The 18,158-nt window shown below is 41.3% G+C and overlaps 1 protein-coding gene across 1 annotated transcript in view; it reads right to left on the bottom strand.

The window, feature by feature from the left end:
* Window positions 1–14,748: 14,748 nt before the first annotated feature.
* HGF (hepatocyte growth factor) overlaps window positions 14,749–18,158 on the bottom strand; it is a 68,241-nt gene continuing 64,831 nt past the window's right edge. Inside the window, exon 18 of the mRNA XM_044999117.1 lies at window positions 14,749–15,846. Coding sequence (XP_044855052.1) covers window positions 15,673–15,846 — 174 coding nt within the window. The 3' untranslated portion in view covers window positions 14,749–15,672. The remainder of the gene's footprint in view (window positions 15,847–18,158) is intronic.

Genomic DNA, 18,158 nt, shown 5'->3' with positions numbered 1-18,158 from the left:
GTTGAAGGCTGCTATCAAATCCCCCCTCACTCTTCTCTTCTGCAGACTAAATAAGCCTGGGTCCCTCAGCCTCTCCTCGTAAATCATGTGCCCCAGCTTTGTCCACATCCCTTCCATAGTGGGGGGACCAAAACTGGACGCAATACTCCAGGTGTGGCCTCACCAGTGCCAAATAGAGGGGAATAATCACTTCCCTCAATCTGCTGGCAATGTTCCTACTAATACAGCCCATATGTCGTTGGCTTTCTTGGCAACTAGGGCACACTGCCTCACATTGAGCAGGACTATCACCTCGATAGTTATTCCCCATTTAGCAGGTGTTTATTTGTTGTTTCCTTCCTAAGTGAAGTACTTTACACTTGTCTTTGTTGATTTTCATCTTGTTAATTCAGACCAGTTCCCCAATTTGTCAAAGTCAATTTGAATTCTAATCCTGTCCTCCAAAACGCTTGCAATCCCTCCCATCTTGGTGTCATCCATACATTTTATAGCCATACCCTCCACTCCACTTTCCAAGTCATTAATGAAAATATTGAATATCACAATGCTGCAGAACCCCTCTAGATACACCCTCACAGTTTAAGAACTACTCTTTAGGGACGGTCTTGCACTCACTTAAGCACGCACTTTATAGTAATTTCATCTAGGCCACATTTCCCTAATTTGTTTATAAGAGTGTCATGAGTGTGGGGAGTAAAAAACCTTTACTAAAATCAGGGTATTTTACATCTTTATACTGCTTACCCCCTACCACTAGGTCAGTAACCCATCAAAGAAAGAAATTAAGTCGGTTTGGTTTGATTTGTTCTTGTCAAATCCATGCTGGCTCCTCCTTATAACCATATTATCCTCCAGTTGTTTACAAACTGATTTTTAGTAATTTGTTCCGGTATCTTTTCAGGTATCACAGTTAGGCAGACTGGTCTATAATTTCCCAGTTCCTCTTTGTTCCCCCTTTAAAGGAGAGATACAATGTTTCCCCTACTTCAGTGTTCTGGGACTTCACCCATCCTCCAGGAGTTCTCAAAGATAATTGCTAATGGTTCCGAGATTGCTTCAGCTAGTTCCATACGTATCCTATGATGAATTTCATCAACCCCTGCTAACTTGAATACATCTAAATATTCCTTAACTCTTTTTTCTCTATTTTGACTTGAAATTCTTCACCTCTCAGCTTTCTTGATGTCATCAGTTATTAGCTGTCCTTACCAGCTAAGTAGAGGATCTACATTTTTCTTCGGTCTCTTGTGCCTAATATATTTAAAGAACCACTTCTTGTTGTCTTTTCTATCCCTTGCTAGATGCAATTCATTTAAAATTCTGCTTTGTATTAGGTAGAGTAGGGTTTTGAACCTTAGCCTACCACATACCAAATCAGTAGCCCAACCACCAACCTGTGGAGCATGACACTGATGTAGGGATGAGCTCACAGCATAGGGGGCCAAGTGTGAAAAGTGCCTGTCTAATGACAGGAAAATATCTATGTCGTATTAGACCACCTCTAAAAGCTGCTGCACAGCAGGATTGAACCCACTGAAAAACTCCTTTTAAGCACTGGTGACCTTAAGCTGTATTGACATATAATTTTCCAGCAAGAACTATACAAGCGAAAATAGATAAATAAACCAAGATACAATAGTCTATTATTCAGTAAAGATGTGGACAATTTGGAGAAAAGCCCAGAGGAGAGCAACAAACATGATTAGGTCTAGAAAACATGACCTACAAGGAAAGATTGAAAAAAATGGGTTTGTTTAGTCTGGAGAAGAAAAGACTGAGGGGGACATAATAACAGTCTTCAAGTACATAAAAGGTTGTTTCAGAGAGGAGGGTGATAAATTGTTCCTCTTTACCCCCGAGGACAGGATAAGAAGTAATGGACTTAAATTGCAGCATGGAAGATTTAGGGTAGACATTGGTAAAAGCTTTCTAACTGTAAGGGTAGTTAAGCACTGGAACAAATTACCTAAGGAGGTGGTGGAGTCTATGTCAATGGAGGTTTTTAAGAATAGGATAGACAACACCTCTCAGAGGTGGTCTAAATAATACTTAGTCAGCCTCAGTGCAAGGGACTGGACTAGATGACCTATCAAGGTTCCTTCCAGTCCTATATTTCTATGATTTCTATGATTCTGTTTAGTAATTTGTCACAATTTTTAATTATTTGTCATTTTATATCCATGAAATGTCATTTATATAAAACTGTCACAGTGACATGACAAAAGAACTTCCCAGTTGCTCGTGTTAGACTGCACTTACAAGATGGTGTCTTGGCCAAATTCCAATATCAATTCATGCTGCCCTACATTTCTCCTTCCAATGGTATGTTTCACTTCCTGTTCCAAGCTTTTGTGTATAGTTGCCATGCTGTATGAAACAATTATTTCATTTCACCTCAGTGGTGGATTAAGTGATCCCTGTGTATAACCAAGATGTCAATATATAAATTGCTATGAAAAACATTTTAATAAAAATACTAGGGCAGTCAATTAATCACAGTTAACTCACACAACTAACTCAAAAAAATTGTTCGTGATTAAAAAAAACTAATCACGATTAATCGCACTTTTAAACAATAGAATACCAACTGAAATGTATTCTGTATTTTGGATGTTTTTCTACATTTTCAAATATATTGCTTTCAATTACCACACAAAATACCAAGTATACAGTGATCTCTCTATTTTATTTTATTACAAATATTTGCACTGTAAAAAGGATAAAAGAAATAGGATTTTTCAACTCACCTGTGGTGCAATATCTTTATCATGAAAGTCTAACTTACAAATGTAGATTTTTATTTTGTTACATAACTACATTCAAAAACAAAAGAATTTAAAACTTTAGAGCCTACAAGTCCACTCAGTCCTACTTCTTGTTCAGCCAATCGCTAAGACAAACAAGTTTGTTTACATTTATGGAAGATACTGCTGCCTGCTTAGAATCCTAGAATAATAGAATATTAGGGTTGGAAGAGACCTCAAGAGGTCATCTAGTCCAATCCCCTGTTCAAAGCAGGACCAACACCAACTGAATCATCCCAACCAAGGCTTTGTCAAGCCAGGCCTTATAAACCTCTAAGGATGGGGATTCCACCACCTCCCTAGGTAGCCCATTCCACTGCTTCACCACCCTCCTAGTGAAATAGTGTTTCCTAATATCCAACCTAGACCTTCCAGGATGCAACTTGGGTGTGGGTTTAGGCATGCTCAAAACATGTCTACCAGACCAGGCCCACAGGCAAGGTAGGCGGGGCAATGCCTAGTTTGTGAATCCCACTGTGACTGTTTAAAAGCCTCTAATAAGTATTTGCCAAGAAGTAAGCATTAAAGTAAGACGCCTTGGGTTTGATTCAGCTATACCAGGGTTTCTCAAACAGGAGTTGCCGCATGTGTAGGGAAAGTCCCTGGTGTGTTTACCTGCCCCATCCACAGGTCCGGCGATCACGGCTCCCACTGGCTGCGGTTTGCTGCTCCAAGCCAATGGGAGCTGCTGGAAGCAGCACAGGCTGAGGGACTTACTGGCCGCCACTTCCAGCAGCTCCCATTGGCCTGGAGCAGTGATCCGTGGCCAGTGGGATATGCGATCAGCCGGACCTGCAGACAGGGCAGGTAAACACACCGGCCCGGCTCGCCAGGGGCTTTCCCTACACAAGCAGCGACCCCTGTTTGAGAAATCCTGAGCTATATGCTTTGGCTGTGTAAAGCAGCCATAAACCCAGCTTAACAGCTAAACCAGCTGTAGGGCTGTTTTGTGCCACTAGAGCCACACAAAGCAGTCAGACTGTACCAAGTGAATCTGACATTTGGAATTTTAAGATATTTTTCTCACTCCACAATTCCATTTTTATTTTAGTTTTCATTGGAGTGGTGTGACAGTCCATCATTTTCCTACCAACAAGACAGCGCTCACACATTTCCTGAGCACAGGTGCTATGAAATAACGTGATGACAGACCTTCTGCTCTCTGCTTCACCCAGGTGTTAACTGAGGCCACATCTCTATTTCTCATAGTGTCATTTAATCTCAATGAACAAGGAGAGAAACAAATGTTTGGGAAACTCTGGCATAAGAATTTAAATCTTCTTCTGTTGCTTGCTGAGTGGGCTGTTCAGGGATGGAGGAATAATCTTCTGTTTCTCACTCTTTGTGCCAGAACATGCAATTCCTTCTTCTGCATCATTTACATCACACATCCTGATAGCACACAGCACTGAGCGTCTCCATTGCTTTGAAGAGGCTGCAGGCAGTGGGAGAATTTGAAACTTGATATGACGTTGTATGTTTAAAAATATTTTGGGGTTAGCTCTTCTGCTACTAGCTCTCCACTGAGTTAAGTGGTGACTTTCCATTACAGCCAATATTTTTCTCGCTTTGAGCATGAGTTTAACTTAATAACCGTAATTAGGACAAGACTTTCTGAGGAGCCCAATTTACCAAATACCCAGGCCTGTACTGTTGGAAAAAGGGATGGTTTGGTTTGCTTTTTTTCCCCTCCAGCAGTCAAACAAATGACTAAATAGATTGCCCCTGGAGTTCTGTTTCTGCAAGTTGGCGGTGCATTGTAAAGGAATCCAGTCAGCTTTGATTTCCTGTCAGGTTTGTTAATGCTAGCGGCTGACTACACAGACCCATGCTGTTGTCTGGCTTTTGTTTTTATGGCTCTTGCTGTGAGTGAATGTGGGGTGCCAAAGGGCTAAATCCTCATAGGGATTTAGGGGTGGCAATGCTCTGCATTACTCCTAGGAGCCCTGCCTCCTGCTGGGAACCTCAGCCTCTCATTAGGTACATATAAAAGGGTAAGTCAGAAGCCAAAAAACTGAGTTGGGAGCCATTTGTCTAGCTAGAAGTGAAATGCAAAGGAAGGGGGAGGAGCTTGGGGCTGCTGCTTACAATCCTTTGATCTGTACCATGGGGGGGATGCCTAGCTCCCACTGATCTGGGCCTTATTTGCACTTATTTGCAGAGGTTCCTATTTGCATTCTTGAATTCTCCTCTCCGTTTTGTGCTGGCTCTCTCCACCTAAAACTTACTTACCTACCTACTTACCTCAGCATGAGGACCCACAAATTCATTAGTTCAGGCCAAGTTCTCATTGACTTCCGTGGGCAGATTTTTGACCTTTACTAGCCTCTTCTGAGCTTTCAAGGAAGATCTTGGAGAAAGCTGGGAACTCCATGGTCTAAATCCTGATCTTAGTGATGACTATGGCACAGATCAGATTGACTACAGTATAGGTGGGTTTCCCCCATGAGCTGAATCTCCGCTCTTGGGGCAGGGCTTTGGAGGGGGCAGAGAAAGGCTAGGGGATAGATGCCAGGCTTTCCCTGTCCTCTGACAGCCCAGCTCTATTACGAGCTATGTTGCCATTGACTAGCCATACCTGTGCAGGCCGCCCCTCATCCAGGGGCAATAGACGGCAGAGCAGCCCCAGCAGCAGTCCCTTCCTAGTGTACTTCCACAGAGTGACTTCTCCATGGCTCTGCTTCCTCTCACGCCAAAGCCATGGAGCCTGGACCCTGCAGAGGTGGTCTCTGGAGGAGCGTGTAGCAGAGCTGCTTCTCTGCTGTGTGCACATTTTGGGGCATTTATGTCAGATTTTGCTCAGCTCACCCAGGAGTGGCAAGTGTCCATTGCTGGCACTGTCTGTCGCAGAATTTAAGTGTCCTGCAGTGCAAATGCTCAGCATTATTTTTATATTCAAGCTGGAAAAGTTGAAGGGAAAACAGGACGAGAGTTCCACAGTCAGGCCAGCACAGCAGAAAGGAGAGCGCCTGAGGTCGTTCAATATTTCCACCCCAAAGATAATTTGGAAAGCACTTTCCAACATGAGAAAGCAAAGCGAAGTGTCTTCACGCAGCCAAGTGGACTTCCATGAAAGGAGTGAAGAGATAAGCTGATCAAGAAGCTGTCATTAGTGGACCATAAATCTTACCCTGAGAACAGTGCGAAAAGTAACATTGCATAAATGTTGCTGTTTCCCTGTTGTTTTCCCTTGTCAGCATTCAAATGGAATAATGTGCACCAGAATAAAACATGGAAGGAAAGGGCACGAGGATTATTTGTGTTACAATACTGCCTCGAGACCCAGACTGAGATTGGGGGCCACATGTGCAAGGTGCTGTACAAAGATATTGCGAGAAACAGTGCCTGCCCCAAAGAGCTTACAATCAAAATAGCCAACAAGAAAGGTAAAGGAAAGGAGGGAAAAAAGAGAGGCACAGAGAAGCAATGTCATTTGCCCAAAGTGAGATAGTAGGTCAGGGCAGAACCAGGACTAAACAGCAGCTTTCTTGAATTGGCGGCTTATGACATACTCATGAGACCAACTGCCCTCCAATTAAAAAGGGAAGTTTTTTAAATATGCCCAGTGAAAGCCATTGGATGTTAAGTTGTTTCTTCTACCTTCCTAGAAAACATTTTATAGACTTTGATGCTCATCAGTAAATGGCTGTTATTTGCACTTGCATCTCTCCTGTGATTCCCTGTGTCACCCCCTTTCCAGGTTTGGGTTTTCCCATCCTGAAGATGAAGATGAAAATATTTATCTTTATAAGTTCGAAGCATAATCAATGTTTCCAAAGCAAGCAGTGGAAGAGCCTGTATGAAAAGGTCTATATAAACACAAAGCAGGTAGTAGTATTCAATCACCTCCATATTTTTTACATGGACATAGGTTTCATGTCTAACAGCTTAACTCCATTAGGAAACCGATTAAAAAAAACTTGTAAACTCTGTTGGGAGCAATCCAACAGCAACATTTGTTACTATTTATTACTTATGCAGTCGCATAGATGTGCATGATGCCTCACAGAAATAAATAAACGAGTGCCTAAAAGTTCCTTTTCATTGCTAGTTTCTGTGGTCTAAATTCAGCTTTAGCTAGATTTATTGTTTACACAATGCCCAAGAATGTGCTATTGGCTGTACATAGCAAAGGAAAAAAAGATGAAAAGCCCTGAAGAGTTTAAATGAAGGCCCCAGTACTGCAAAAACTTACATACAGACCTTAAGTAGTTCACTTAGAGCCACTGGGCTTAAAATGAAGCAGGTATATAACCCTTTGCAGGACTGGCTCTAGTTTTAAATGTGATGCAATGAACAAAAGAAACAGAGAATAAAGGGATGGCTGTTGTAGTAAGGAAGGATGAAGGTCACCTGGCCACTCAGTGCTTGTGTGTGCATAGCTTGAACATTTCATTGACTCTGGCCATATATATTCTAAGAGCAACACTCGCTACTTGCGGTTGACAAGGAAGAGGTGAGTTTTTAGGAGGGATTTAAGTGAGGAGAAGTTGATAGCTTGGACCCAGAGCCTCAAAGATACTTGAATGCCTGGCTGCCTCTTTATGCACCCAAGTCCCCATGCCGATGACACTGCCAGTCTAAAAACTGCTCAGCTGCTGTCAAACCCTATAGACACCTAAGTTCCCACAAAGCCACCAACTGCCTGATGTCACTGCATAGCTAACAAGCAGCTTGGAGCCCTAGCTCAAACAAAAGCCCCAGAGGTCCCCTCCCCCCCTCACCAAGTGCAATTCTCAAACTAGGCAGGTGCAGATTATCGTGACAGTGAAGACCTGTTCCTGGGGGCATGCGCTGAGCATGCCTGGACTCCGATCCCTGCCAGACTGCCCAATAGGAGGCCCAGATGCAAATCGCCAGGAAGTGGGGGAGTACAACACCAACACAAAAGGCAGCTGGGGAGGGGGCACAGGGAAATGGGATGAGGGTGAGAGAGCACCTTGGGAGCAGGGTGCCAGGGAGGCAGAGAGCTGGCTGGCCAGGCAGTTGTGAGCAGCTCACTGTCGGGGAAACTGAGCAGGGCTGTGAGCCTGGGGAACCCAGGGACTATGGCAGGCTGATGGGCAGCCCATTGAAGCAGGTAACTGGGCTGGCAGGAAACCAGGCAAGTTTCTGTCAGATACCTGATAGGAAAAAAACAAAACAAAAAAACTTCAGTCCAAAAAGTTCCAACTAGCTCAAATGGGAAGCGTGTTAGAGGAAAGGTTGGAATGACCCTGCCCCCCACCCCAGCAAGTGTACAAAACTGCCAGGAAGTTATGAGTAAAAGAAAAGGCTCAGCAGAAAGTAAAAGAAACTAATACACATGACTTAGTGCTGGCATGTTGTAACAACTGCAGTCATTAGCGTTAAGTGGGAACAGACGGGATTAAAGAATTAGATGTTTACAACTAAAGCAGGCCTTCGCTGTTAGGATAAAAGGGAAGGGAAGTCTGGAAAACCCAGCCCGTGTTTGAGAAGGAACATTCATAACAAAAGCAGGTGAGATGGGAGCCCAGAAAGAACTTTAATGGGGCACTTATTTACTGTAGCAGAAAAGCTGTGGCTTCCCCATGGACGTCTGGCTACCTGTGGATGTAACAGATGAATCAGACAAAGAGTCAGCAAGCGAGATTCCGGCACATGCGCTCTCACAGCCAACCTCAGTAGGGACTGGCACCAGCAACTGGTGAGCGTTGCAGTAAAATGATGTGGCACAAAAGTGAAAAACAAGCATCCAATCTTATGAGTAGCAGCTTTCTCAACTGTCGTTTCAGTCAGTAGTTATGGTCCTGTGTGGCGCCACAGACACAGCCTATCGGTAAAACAGTCATGGCATCCCCATTCTTCATAAGCTCATTGGCTCAAATGCCACCCAGTTCACTCAAAAAGCCAAAATTTTCTCCTAAGCTACTTTGTTACATACAGGCAATGCAAATAATACCGCCAAAAATTAAGGTTTAAAAATGGGGTTTATAATTAAAAGCCTCTTTTTTGTATTTATTGAGGTAGACTTCACTCAGTGGGTTGCTTACACTGAGCTGAGCAGCAGCCTTTCCAAGTTTTCCGTTAGCTGAAGAAAAAAGTAGAAATGAAAGCATTTTAGCTACTCCATGGAGTAAGACTGTTGTGAAACTCGTGACTGTGCAGCAGATGGCACATTTACGCTCCAGGCCTGATGAGCCCATGCTGACACAGTCTACATTACCAAAGCTTATGTGATACGTTAAACCCCAACCACCCCCCTGGTTGTATTACATGACCTCAATCCTCCAGGAAACAAAACCAGATGGGGAAATTTCCAACTAATATAATCTAAACCATATTAGCTATTTAAAGTAAACGCTTATCACCAGTGACAAAAACCTCATCCCCAAATCACTGAAAATCTCTGTAGCCTTATTTTTTCTTTTTACTACCCCCCATACAGTCCCTAACACTTCAAAGTTCACGTTTCCTAGCTTAACCACCTGCATATATGGCTTTATAAAACTTTCCTCCAGACAGGCACTATCCTAAGCCACCCAACCAAATACACTATACGCTGGAAGAAAGGCCACATGCTACGAAATATTAGCACCTCTTGGCAGGTGCTGGGTGTCCTACATTTAGGCTGAAATGAAGGACTGCTCAACACCTAATAATTGTTCTCTTAATAAATGTAATTACTGGGGTGGGAGTGGACAGGGTGGAATTCCATCCAGAACAACTAGTTGATTTGCGTGTAAGAAAATTACAGCCCCTAGAATTCAAACTACATATAACATGCATATATATGGAAAAAGTGGTTGAACAGACAACAAATGAACAACTCCTGTTCATTTGACTCATTAGGGCTGATTCAGCAAAGCACTTCAATGGGCCTGAAGCATGTGCTTTGCTGAATCAGGACCTAGAGTAATTCTACTGTAGTCAATGGAAGTAAATGCTCACGTGAACAAGGGGAGCAGACTTTGGAGTCTAACCACTAGACTCACATGGGGTTTGCCATTGATTTCAATGGGAGGGAGAGCAGGCCCTTGCCCTCTAAAGTGCAGTGTGCATTACAGCCTCTGTGTGCATCTGGAGAAGTCATTGCACTTCAAGTGTTTTGAAACACTACGGATCATTTTTAAGCAAACCGAGGCTATTAGATTATGCTAGGGGAGCTTTTCACACCATATATCCCATGTTCTAAAAAGTGAGACCACATAAAAGCATTTTATTTGTTCATTTTAGAGCTTATTTGGTATTAGCCTTTTTATGGTTTGCCATTTTTGTTTCCAGATGTTTCCTTTCTTATTTATTGCAAAAGGCTTTTATTATAATGTAGCTGTCCAGAGATTGGAGCTTTTGAAGGCAGGGGTGATATACATCAGGACATTGCTTAATGGCCTGCTGTGTTTACATGAGGATTGCAGAAAACAAACACTAAGCATCTATCTGGGCTTTTCTCTCTCATTTTCAGAGTACGCTATTCTTGAAACTCCCATAGATAACAAAGCACTAACCAGTGAATTTAATATGATGGAAATAACACTTAGCAGGGCTTTACCTCTCCAAACTGCTATGCAAACATTAGCTAATTCTCACAACACTTCTGTGAGGTTACTAAGCATTATAATCACTTTCACTGAGACAATATGGTAACAGTTCATTTTTGTATCATATCATTTGTATTCCTATTTTTTTAAAAGAGGCAAACGTTGAATGCATTCCTGTACCTGCATTCCTGGTACAGTGGATTCAAGATGCAAAATTCAAATCCAGAATTCAAACACCCCAAAAATCTGTGCATTTTTGGAACCAATTTTTGTATTTTACCCTTAATGAAGATGGGGCCTTTGGCCAAATTCAGATCTGGATTTGGATGTAAAAAAAACTCAACTAAGGTTTTGGTTTGCACCCACTTTGATTTTTAAAAACTAAGGACTAGACTTTTAATCCCGAACTGAAAATTAGTAGCAGTACTCTACACTTCTGTACAAGACTGAAGTGACAGAGGACATTTGTTCTATATCCTAAACTATAATGAAGTAAACAAAGATGAATTCTGAGGATGCCGGGTCTCTGCTAGTTATTTTGTAAGGTGCTTCTCATAAGTGTGGAATGCCCTCATGTGGAATGCTCAGTGTTAATTGCATGTTTCCTATTAGTTCCTTTATATATATATATATATACACACACACACACTTCTATCTTTTGGGACCAATGCCCTCATTCTGACTGCTAAATTCCTATTGGGACTTCTAAGGGTGGGTTGGTAGGATCCAATCCTGAATTTGGGGTCAATTCCTCCTTTTTTATGTAGTGTTACTGGTAGCACTGAATATGCATAAAGGAAAGAATGTCTATGTGATCCCAATCATACCTCCTTTGCACATCCAAAACTCAGCCACTGAAGTCAGAATTGAGCTTCTTGTTTTTTCAAGGGCAGTACCGCCTCTGCCCAACAATACAGTTTCCAAACCTCAAATAAGAAATCTGATGCTGATATGGGTGGGATTTTTATAAAATATTTTATTAAGAATAATAAGGATAAAGGTTACAAAATACCAACTTTGTTAACTAACAATAATGCCATTAATTACAGAATTTTTGTAATAGAAGTTACAACCACAGTGTTCCCTTTTGATAGGCATTCGGCTAGTCTTATTTAATAGGCAACATTAATATGTTCCTATTTAAATACAAGAAAAAAGAATTGAACCATCCACAGCATTTCACTGACAGCTCCCTGAAGTCAGATTCCAAATTAGGAAACTCCATAGACATATGTCCATGAGCCTATTTATAAAGAGACACTGTAAAGGTAGGGTGAAAAGCAATGTTAGTTCTTGTCAGCAGCCCCAATGCTTGTGATACAGTATTATACCAGTGCATGTGAAGAAAGAAGAAAATAATTGGTAAGAAAACATGTAATGACCAGTCCAACAGACTTTATGCTGCCAAAACTCCCATTGACTTCCAATGGGATCAGTTGATTCATATTCAGGCTTCTAAGGGGATATGATTTTTCATGCCCTGTTGATATTTGGGGATTATGTAAATGGATGTGTGGCCATCGTAGACAGTACAGAGCAACCTTCAAGCTAGGTGTTGCAGTATTTTGGCAAAAAATATCCACTGATTTCAATGGGCATTTTTGCCCGAGTAGATTGCGTCCCTCACAGAAAACTTCAGGTATTATTCTGAAAACCCTAAATTGCATGAGTAGCCCCATGAAATTCTATGGGACTACGCACAGGAGCAAGGGTTTTCAGGATTTCCCATGAGCGCTCTCATCTTAAACCTGGGGAAAGGATTTCAGCAGCATCAAGACCACGCAGAGCTCTAATTCCCTGGGGAGTCATGCATTTGTTTTCCTTTTATTACTTTAGGATTAGGTTCAAGGGAAAAAAGCCTAGAGAGGAGGTTTGCGGTAACAAATCCAGATCCAGTGCCCCACAAAAAAATCAATAATAAAGCTCCCATTGACTTTAATGGGGCAGAAGCAGCCCCTAAGTTTTTCAAAGTCCCATGTCAATTACACTTTTGTCTGTTATCCCAGCCCTGGGACTAGTTATCCTTCTTGCCTGGATCAAAAATTTGAAAAACAAAGCTGAATTTGGGTTTTTTCCTAATTACTTGTTTCATAGCCTTTACACAACTACCACCCAATTTTTCTCTTAAATATGGCCCTGGCCAAAACTGCATCCACAAAGCCCAGGCAAATGCCCATTTAAGTCAGTAGGAGGCTTTCCTGGTACTTCAATGAGCACTGGATCAGGCCCCCAGTTATAAAAAAATATTGTTAAAACAATGAAAAGTGCCTTAACAGTGTCCTTGTGAAGGAGAATGCTGTAGCTATAACATTTCCCTGGTACAGTACCATTGGTACCAACAAGAAATATTCACAGGAATAAATGAAGTACAAATTAATTACCATGTCATTATTCTTCTCTTTCCTTGCTTTTCAGAGTGCCAAATTCCCTCCATACTTAGAGAGAGTACGCACACCTGATAAGCAAGTGCTTAGAAACACATTAAGTTCTAGAGCATTGACTCTGCACAACTCATTTTACTGAGATGCTGCCCAGAACAAACAGGTAAAAATCCTTACACATTGTCTAACAAAAAACAGTATATTTATCATATATATATATACATATATATAATCATATTGTCCTCTGCACAGCAGAAGATTATAACTAAAATACTTCAGGATCCAATTTATTTTATTTTATTTTGTTGGTAGACATAACAAAATGCCTGCAAATATAATACAGTGAGCACATAACAAGTCTTAGAATAGGAAAAGTAAATATGTCATTGTATACTTTATCCACACTCTTCTCAATGGCACAAAATAAAAACTCACTTGGAGTTCCTCATCTCTCCTTAAAAGTTAATCCTTTTCATTAAGATATAGTCAGCACATATTTAATGAGAATATACACTTTGCATAAATGGCAACAATTTCTTGTAAGTGCTACCGGCTAAATCCTGCCCTCTGCTGGGCTGGAAAACAAGAGGAGCCAGACGGAGAGTGTATGAAGCCTAATCCCGTTCACTAGCAGACAAAGTGGGAGGTACACCCAGCTAACATCTAGGCATACAAGTGAGGAGCCAGAACCTGGAAGCCCTTATGAGTAATCCCACTTTGGTCAGTGGGGCTACTCATGGGAGGAAGGATTTTATTTATCTGCTTGCTGCAAGACCTCTTGCTTTGTGCCAGTAGACTGTTTTGGGTGTTACTCAGCAAAGCACTTAAGCCTATGCTGAAGTCCATCCCTATTCAGCAAAGCATTTAACTATATAGCTAACTCATTAAAGTCGAAATGCTTTGTTGATTCGGGACAGTTTGGGGAATCAGTGCCTTCTCAGCCTCCTAAGGCAGCTCCCCTGCATGGTTATTTTTACCAAGGCAGGATTCAGCCCTATGTCACTTACATGTAATTACAGTGAAATGTTCTTTACTTTTACACAGTGATGTCAGTTTAGGGGCTATGTAGTTAGACATGGTACATACTTTACAGTCTGCTATCTGAAACATATACATTTACATACATTCATGAATAAAGTAACGAAGTTCCTTATGCAATTTAATGTACGGTAGTAAGTACAATGGGATTATATCGTGTATCATTTTTCCAGCAGGTACATGGTAATTGGTGCCATCTAACGTAAAATATTGCCATTTGCTAATTGTTTAGTACTTTCAGCTACACAATACATGTTCTAAAGGAGCACAAGGAAATCTCAGAGATGTTGACTATTTGCTCTCTTGCTCCATTTCTAGTATGGAAAATTATGGCCCTAAGTGTGCAAGTAGACATGTAACACAAGCAATTAAACCATTAGTGACATGTTGCATACTTTACAACAGGCCAGATTTATCTCTGCAATAATTCTATTGGCTTCAAAGAAGTTATACAAAAGATGTATTAACCAAATGTTTAGGTTTTTCTTGAAGATAATATAACACCTACAAATAAAACATATTTAATGTTACTGAAATCAAAAGATGTATGTTCCATTCTATTTGAAATATTGGTTCTTTTAGTGGTTCTGTTTGTTAAATATGAAGGGCTGACATTCCGCCCCCAGATGGCGTATGCAATTTCCAACGCTCTCAGGCATACCTGAGGGCACAATTTGGTTTTAAATGCATTAATGACAACAGTATTCTTTTTTTTCCTGTTGATTCTATCAGCTCATAGTCAGATTCTGCTCTTATCCTGCTGTAAATCCAGAGTTATTCCCTTGAGTTACTGAGAAATCTGGCCCAAACTCTCTGTTGCAATGCAATTAATTTGAACAATAAAAATGGTCTGTCATTAGCTAATCAGGATACATTCCTGGGCTCCTATGAAATACACTTTTAGGTTTGTTTTTTTAAATATGAGGGTTCATCTACACTGCAGCTGGAGGTGCAGTTTCCAGCTTTGGTTGAGCTAGCCCACTAAAATAGCTGTGTAGCCACGGAAACACGGGCAGTTGCAATCCCATCAGTGACTCTAGATAAGTACTCAGGTCGCTAGTCCATGCCATTGCCAGCACCAACAGCTACACTACTGTTTTTAACTTGCTAGCTCAATCAAATCTAGTACGTATAGATTTGTGTACGTCTACCTGAGCAGTGAATTACACCTCCTGCCGCAGAGTAGATGCACCCTGGGACAATTCAAAAAAGATTGATAACTTGCTAATCAACCAGTTTCTCTGTCTCATCCCTCATCCATAGGATATAGTGTAATATCCCTGAGGACAGCAAGTACAGAGCCAGATCCTATAAATCCTATGTAAAAGGAGCTCCCATTGACTTCAGTGAGAGCTCTGCTTATGAAGGGCTTGCAGAATTGGTCCCACAATGAAATGAGCAAATAAAGAGATTTTATTTTAAGCTTAGCATTTAACATAATTAAATTCTGCATATGGGAGAAGAGAATTAGGTCCATATATGCTGTTCCTGATCAATGCACACAGCTCACAATAGAACTTTTGCCACAAACAGAGAGCAGTATATGGTACATAGCAAGAGTAAGGGGTGGTAAAGAAAAAAAAGGCTTTCTTTGTTTCTCATGGACAAGCTGATCTGGAGAAGCAGCCTAAAGAGGCCACATGAGCCATTTCCACAAAACTCTTCTGCATTCAGCAATAGTATCTTTGCAATTTTGTTTACCCATTCAAGTATCTTCAGGAGATATGTCACCATACTTGCATATACTGTAGCTCACTTCAACATCTATAAAACAACACTGATAGACAAAATCTTCAGAAAACACCCATAAATATCAATAGAAGATCAAGAAACTTGACTATCAAGTAGTTTTTTTAAAAAATCATGGATCTTTACATTACACATTAATTTCATGCTCTCTGAAATCTTCATGTGTATGGAATTGGTGCTTTTGTGTGAAATATTCAGCTATAACTCAGATTTGTATGTCAACAAGATTTTGCGTATCCACTTGGAGTAATATGCCACTCTGACAAAAATCCCAGGACGATTTGGAATGGCACATCCGCGGCCAGGAACGATAACACCCACTAGTATTTTCATCCTGTTTTGTTCACAGACCAAGGGGCCACCATAATCCCTCTAGGAAAAGAGAAATAAAGAACATTAATTTGTAAACAGCTAAAAGACACAGTTCCCACTTGTTTTCTATGAGCTATTGAGTAGCACCCTACTCTAGGAACCTTCAGTAAGACTATCCATGGAGTAATGTGATATCTTCATTTATGCAGAGCATGATAAACAGGGCCTATATCAACAAACAGCAGGGTTGGCCCTAGGTTTTGTCAGGTCTCAATGCAAAGAGCCACGCAAGAGAGGCTCCATCCAGATACCTCTTCACCTCTGATTGTAATTCCTCCAAACTTCTGCATACCAACAATACTGCTTCATTCCCTCAGCTACCTGGCAAGTGCAAAATATGTACAGTGTACATAAAAGCCAGCTGGCAAACAGGACAGATGGTTGGATAATCTCTGGTGCAATGCCAGGCTATTGATAGAAGGGTTCTGAGAGAGCCAGCAGTGCTATCCCTCTGTCACATGTTGGGCAGCAAGGCCCCCAGGTGCATAGAGCTGCATGTTTTTCCACAGATGGCAAAGGCCATCACCAAGAATGATTCAGAAATGAATTAGCCACAGCTATAAAAAGGCAAGGACCTCTTCTCTCCTCAATGAACATGCATAACTCATTATTTTTAATGGGTGATACATACATGCATCAATCCAAGCTCTACATGCAAAATTCCCATCATACATGTGTGCACTAGCATGTCACACACTAACTGGCCCAGGTGGACCTGCTGGGACATAAGAAAAGTTCCCTAGTGCATGTTAATGTAGGCCCATTGTAAACAGTATCACGTTAGCATGTGCTAGAGAACTTTTACTGTGCTTCTGTGGGGTCCGTACAGCGCAGTGCGCAACACACTAGTGTAACTAGAATTTATATCCCTCTGGTGCTGACTAATTCACCATGTAGACAAGCTCTTAGTCAGCACTGACATTCTTTAAGTTTTGATTAGCTAGTGAACTATAAAATCGTGCAGTCTTCATTCACTGACGTCAGCGAGTAAGGACTGCAGGACTGGGCACTAAGAAGTGTTCGCATCAGATCTTGAAGTACTGCCTTAAACATAAAAGATAACTATCCTTGGATCCTCTCCAGATCACTTCAGAATTAACAGCGATTGAGCTCTTCAAAATACAGCTGGTTTTCTTAGCTCTTGCTGATTGCAGGCTAATTCACAGACGATGCCTGTACTATTATAGCATCCCCAAACCTGCTGGTGAAATATTGTCTGCTGGGGTTTCACCTGCCATTCTGACTTAATTGTCCTTAATCTGGTAGCTCTATTTTTCTGTTTGTTCCATACTGATAGAGGTTGCTCCAAGGGGAACACAGGAAGAGGGAAACCATCCACTGGTTATAAGCATAATTAATATTGATTCGTTCCATTTCTTCTTACAGGAAAAAATGAAGAGCTGGATTTCCTGAGGACTTCTATGCAGGAGTGTCATTTACATCTTAGCACCCACGAGAACTAATGTTTAATTTTGAAAAAAATACTTTGTTATAACAAAATGATCCCACTAAGGAGTCACATTACCATGTCGTTACCTAAACAGGACCTGCCTCCTCCATGTCTTGGTGCAGTCCTTGGGTAGGGAAAAGTCCATTGCTTTATTTATATTGAACTACTTAAAACTTCCTTGTACCCATCTAAACCAAATGTGTACTCATACTAGTGACTGTTGCCTTCTCCACCTATCATCTCAGCTGGCAGACTGTCAGTCCAAAAATGATACATCACTACAATAAGAGGATTTTGTACCATTTCCTCTACATCCTAACCAATTCCCACTCAAAGGGACTGATTCAAACTCAAATGAAGTCAGTGAAAAGACTCTCCCTGACTTGACCGAGCTTTGGCTCAGGCTGCAGTTGAAGGATACCAATGTATCTCACAAAGTTTCTACCTAGAAACAGAGCTATCATCTGCTCTGTCTTTTTCCCCCGGTAAGATCCCCACCACAATCAAGGATGAATGCCAATATGTCCCAGAAGTGTATATAACAACTAAAACAGCCCCAAATTCTGAATCTAATCTATTTGATAAAGCTGCAAACACTCTAAATCCCAGTAGTGGTTGCATAGGTTATGAGACATCTATCCTGAGAACGTTGGAATTCTATTCATAGCTCTCTCTTTCAACATCACAATGCAGTGGCCTATTTTGTTAATTTCTTGGGAAACTCCTCAATTGTCTAAGCAGCTAAACTAATTGCAACCCTATTGGCAATTCAGATAAATGGCTGCTGCTGCTCACAGGCTGCCTGATGTTGCCGCCTTATTCACACTGAATAGTACTTTCTCCACAAACAGACCCCAGTCCA

The sequence above is a fragment of the Mauremys mutica genome, chromosome 1 (genome assembly GCF_020497125.1).
Source record: "Mauremys mutica isolate MM-2020 ecotype Southern chromosome 1, ASM2049712v1, whole genome shotgun sequence".
In the NCBI taxonomy this organism is placed as follows: Eukaryota; Metazoa; Chordata; order Testudines; family Geoemydidae; genus Mauremys; species Mauremys mutica.
The sequence above is the reverse complement of the archived record's forward strand: the minus strand, read 5'-3'. Positions and strand labels throughout refer to the sequence as shown.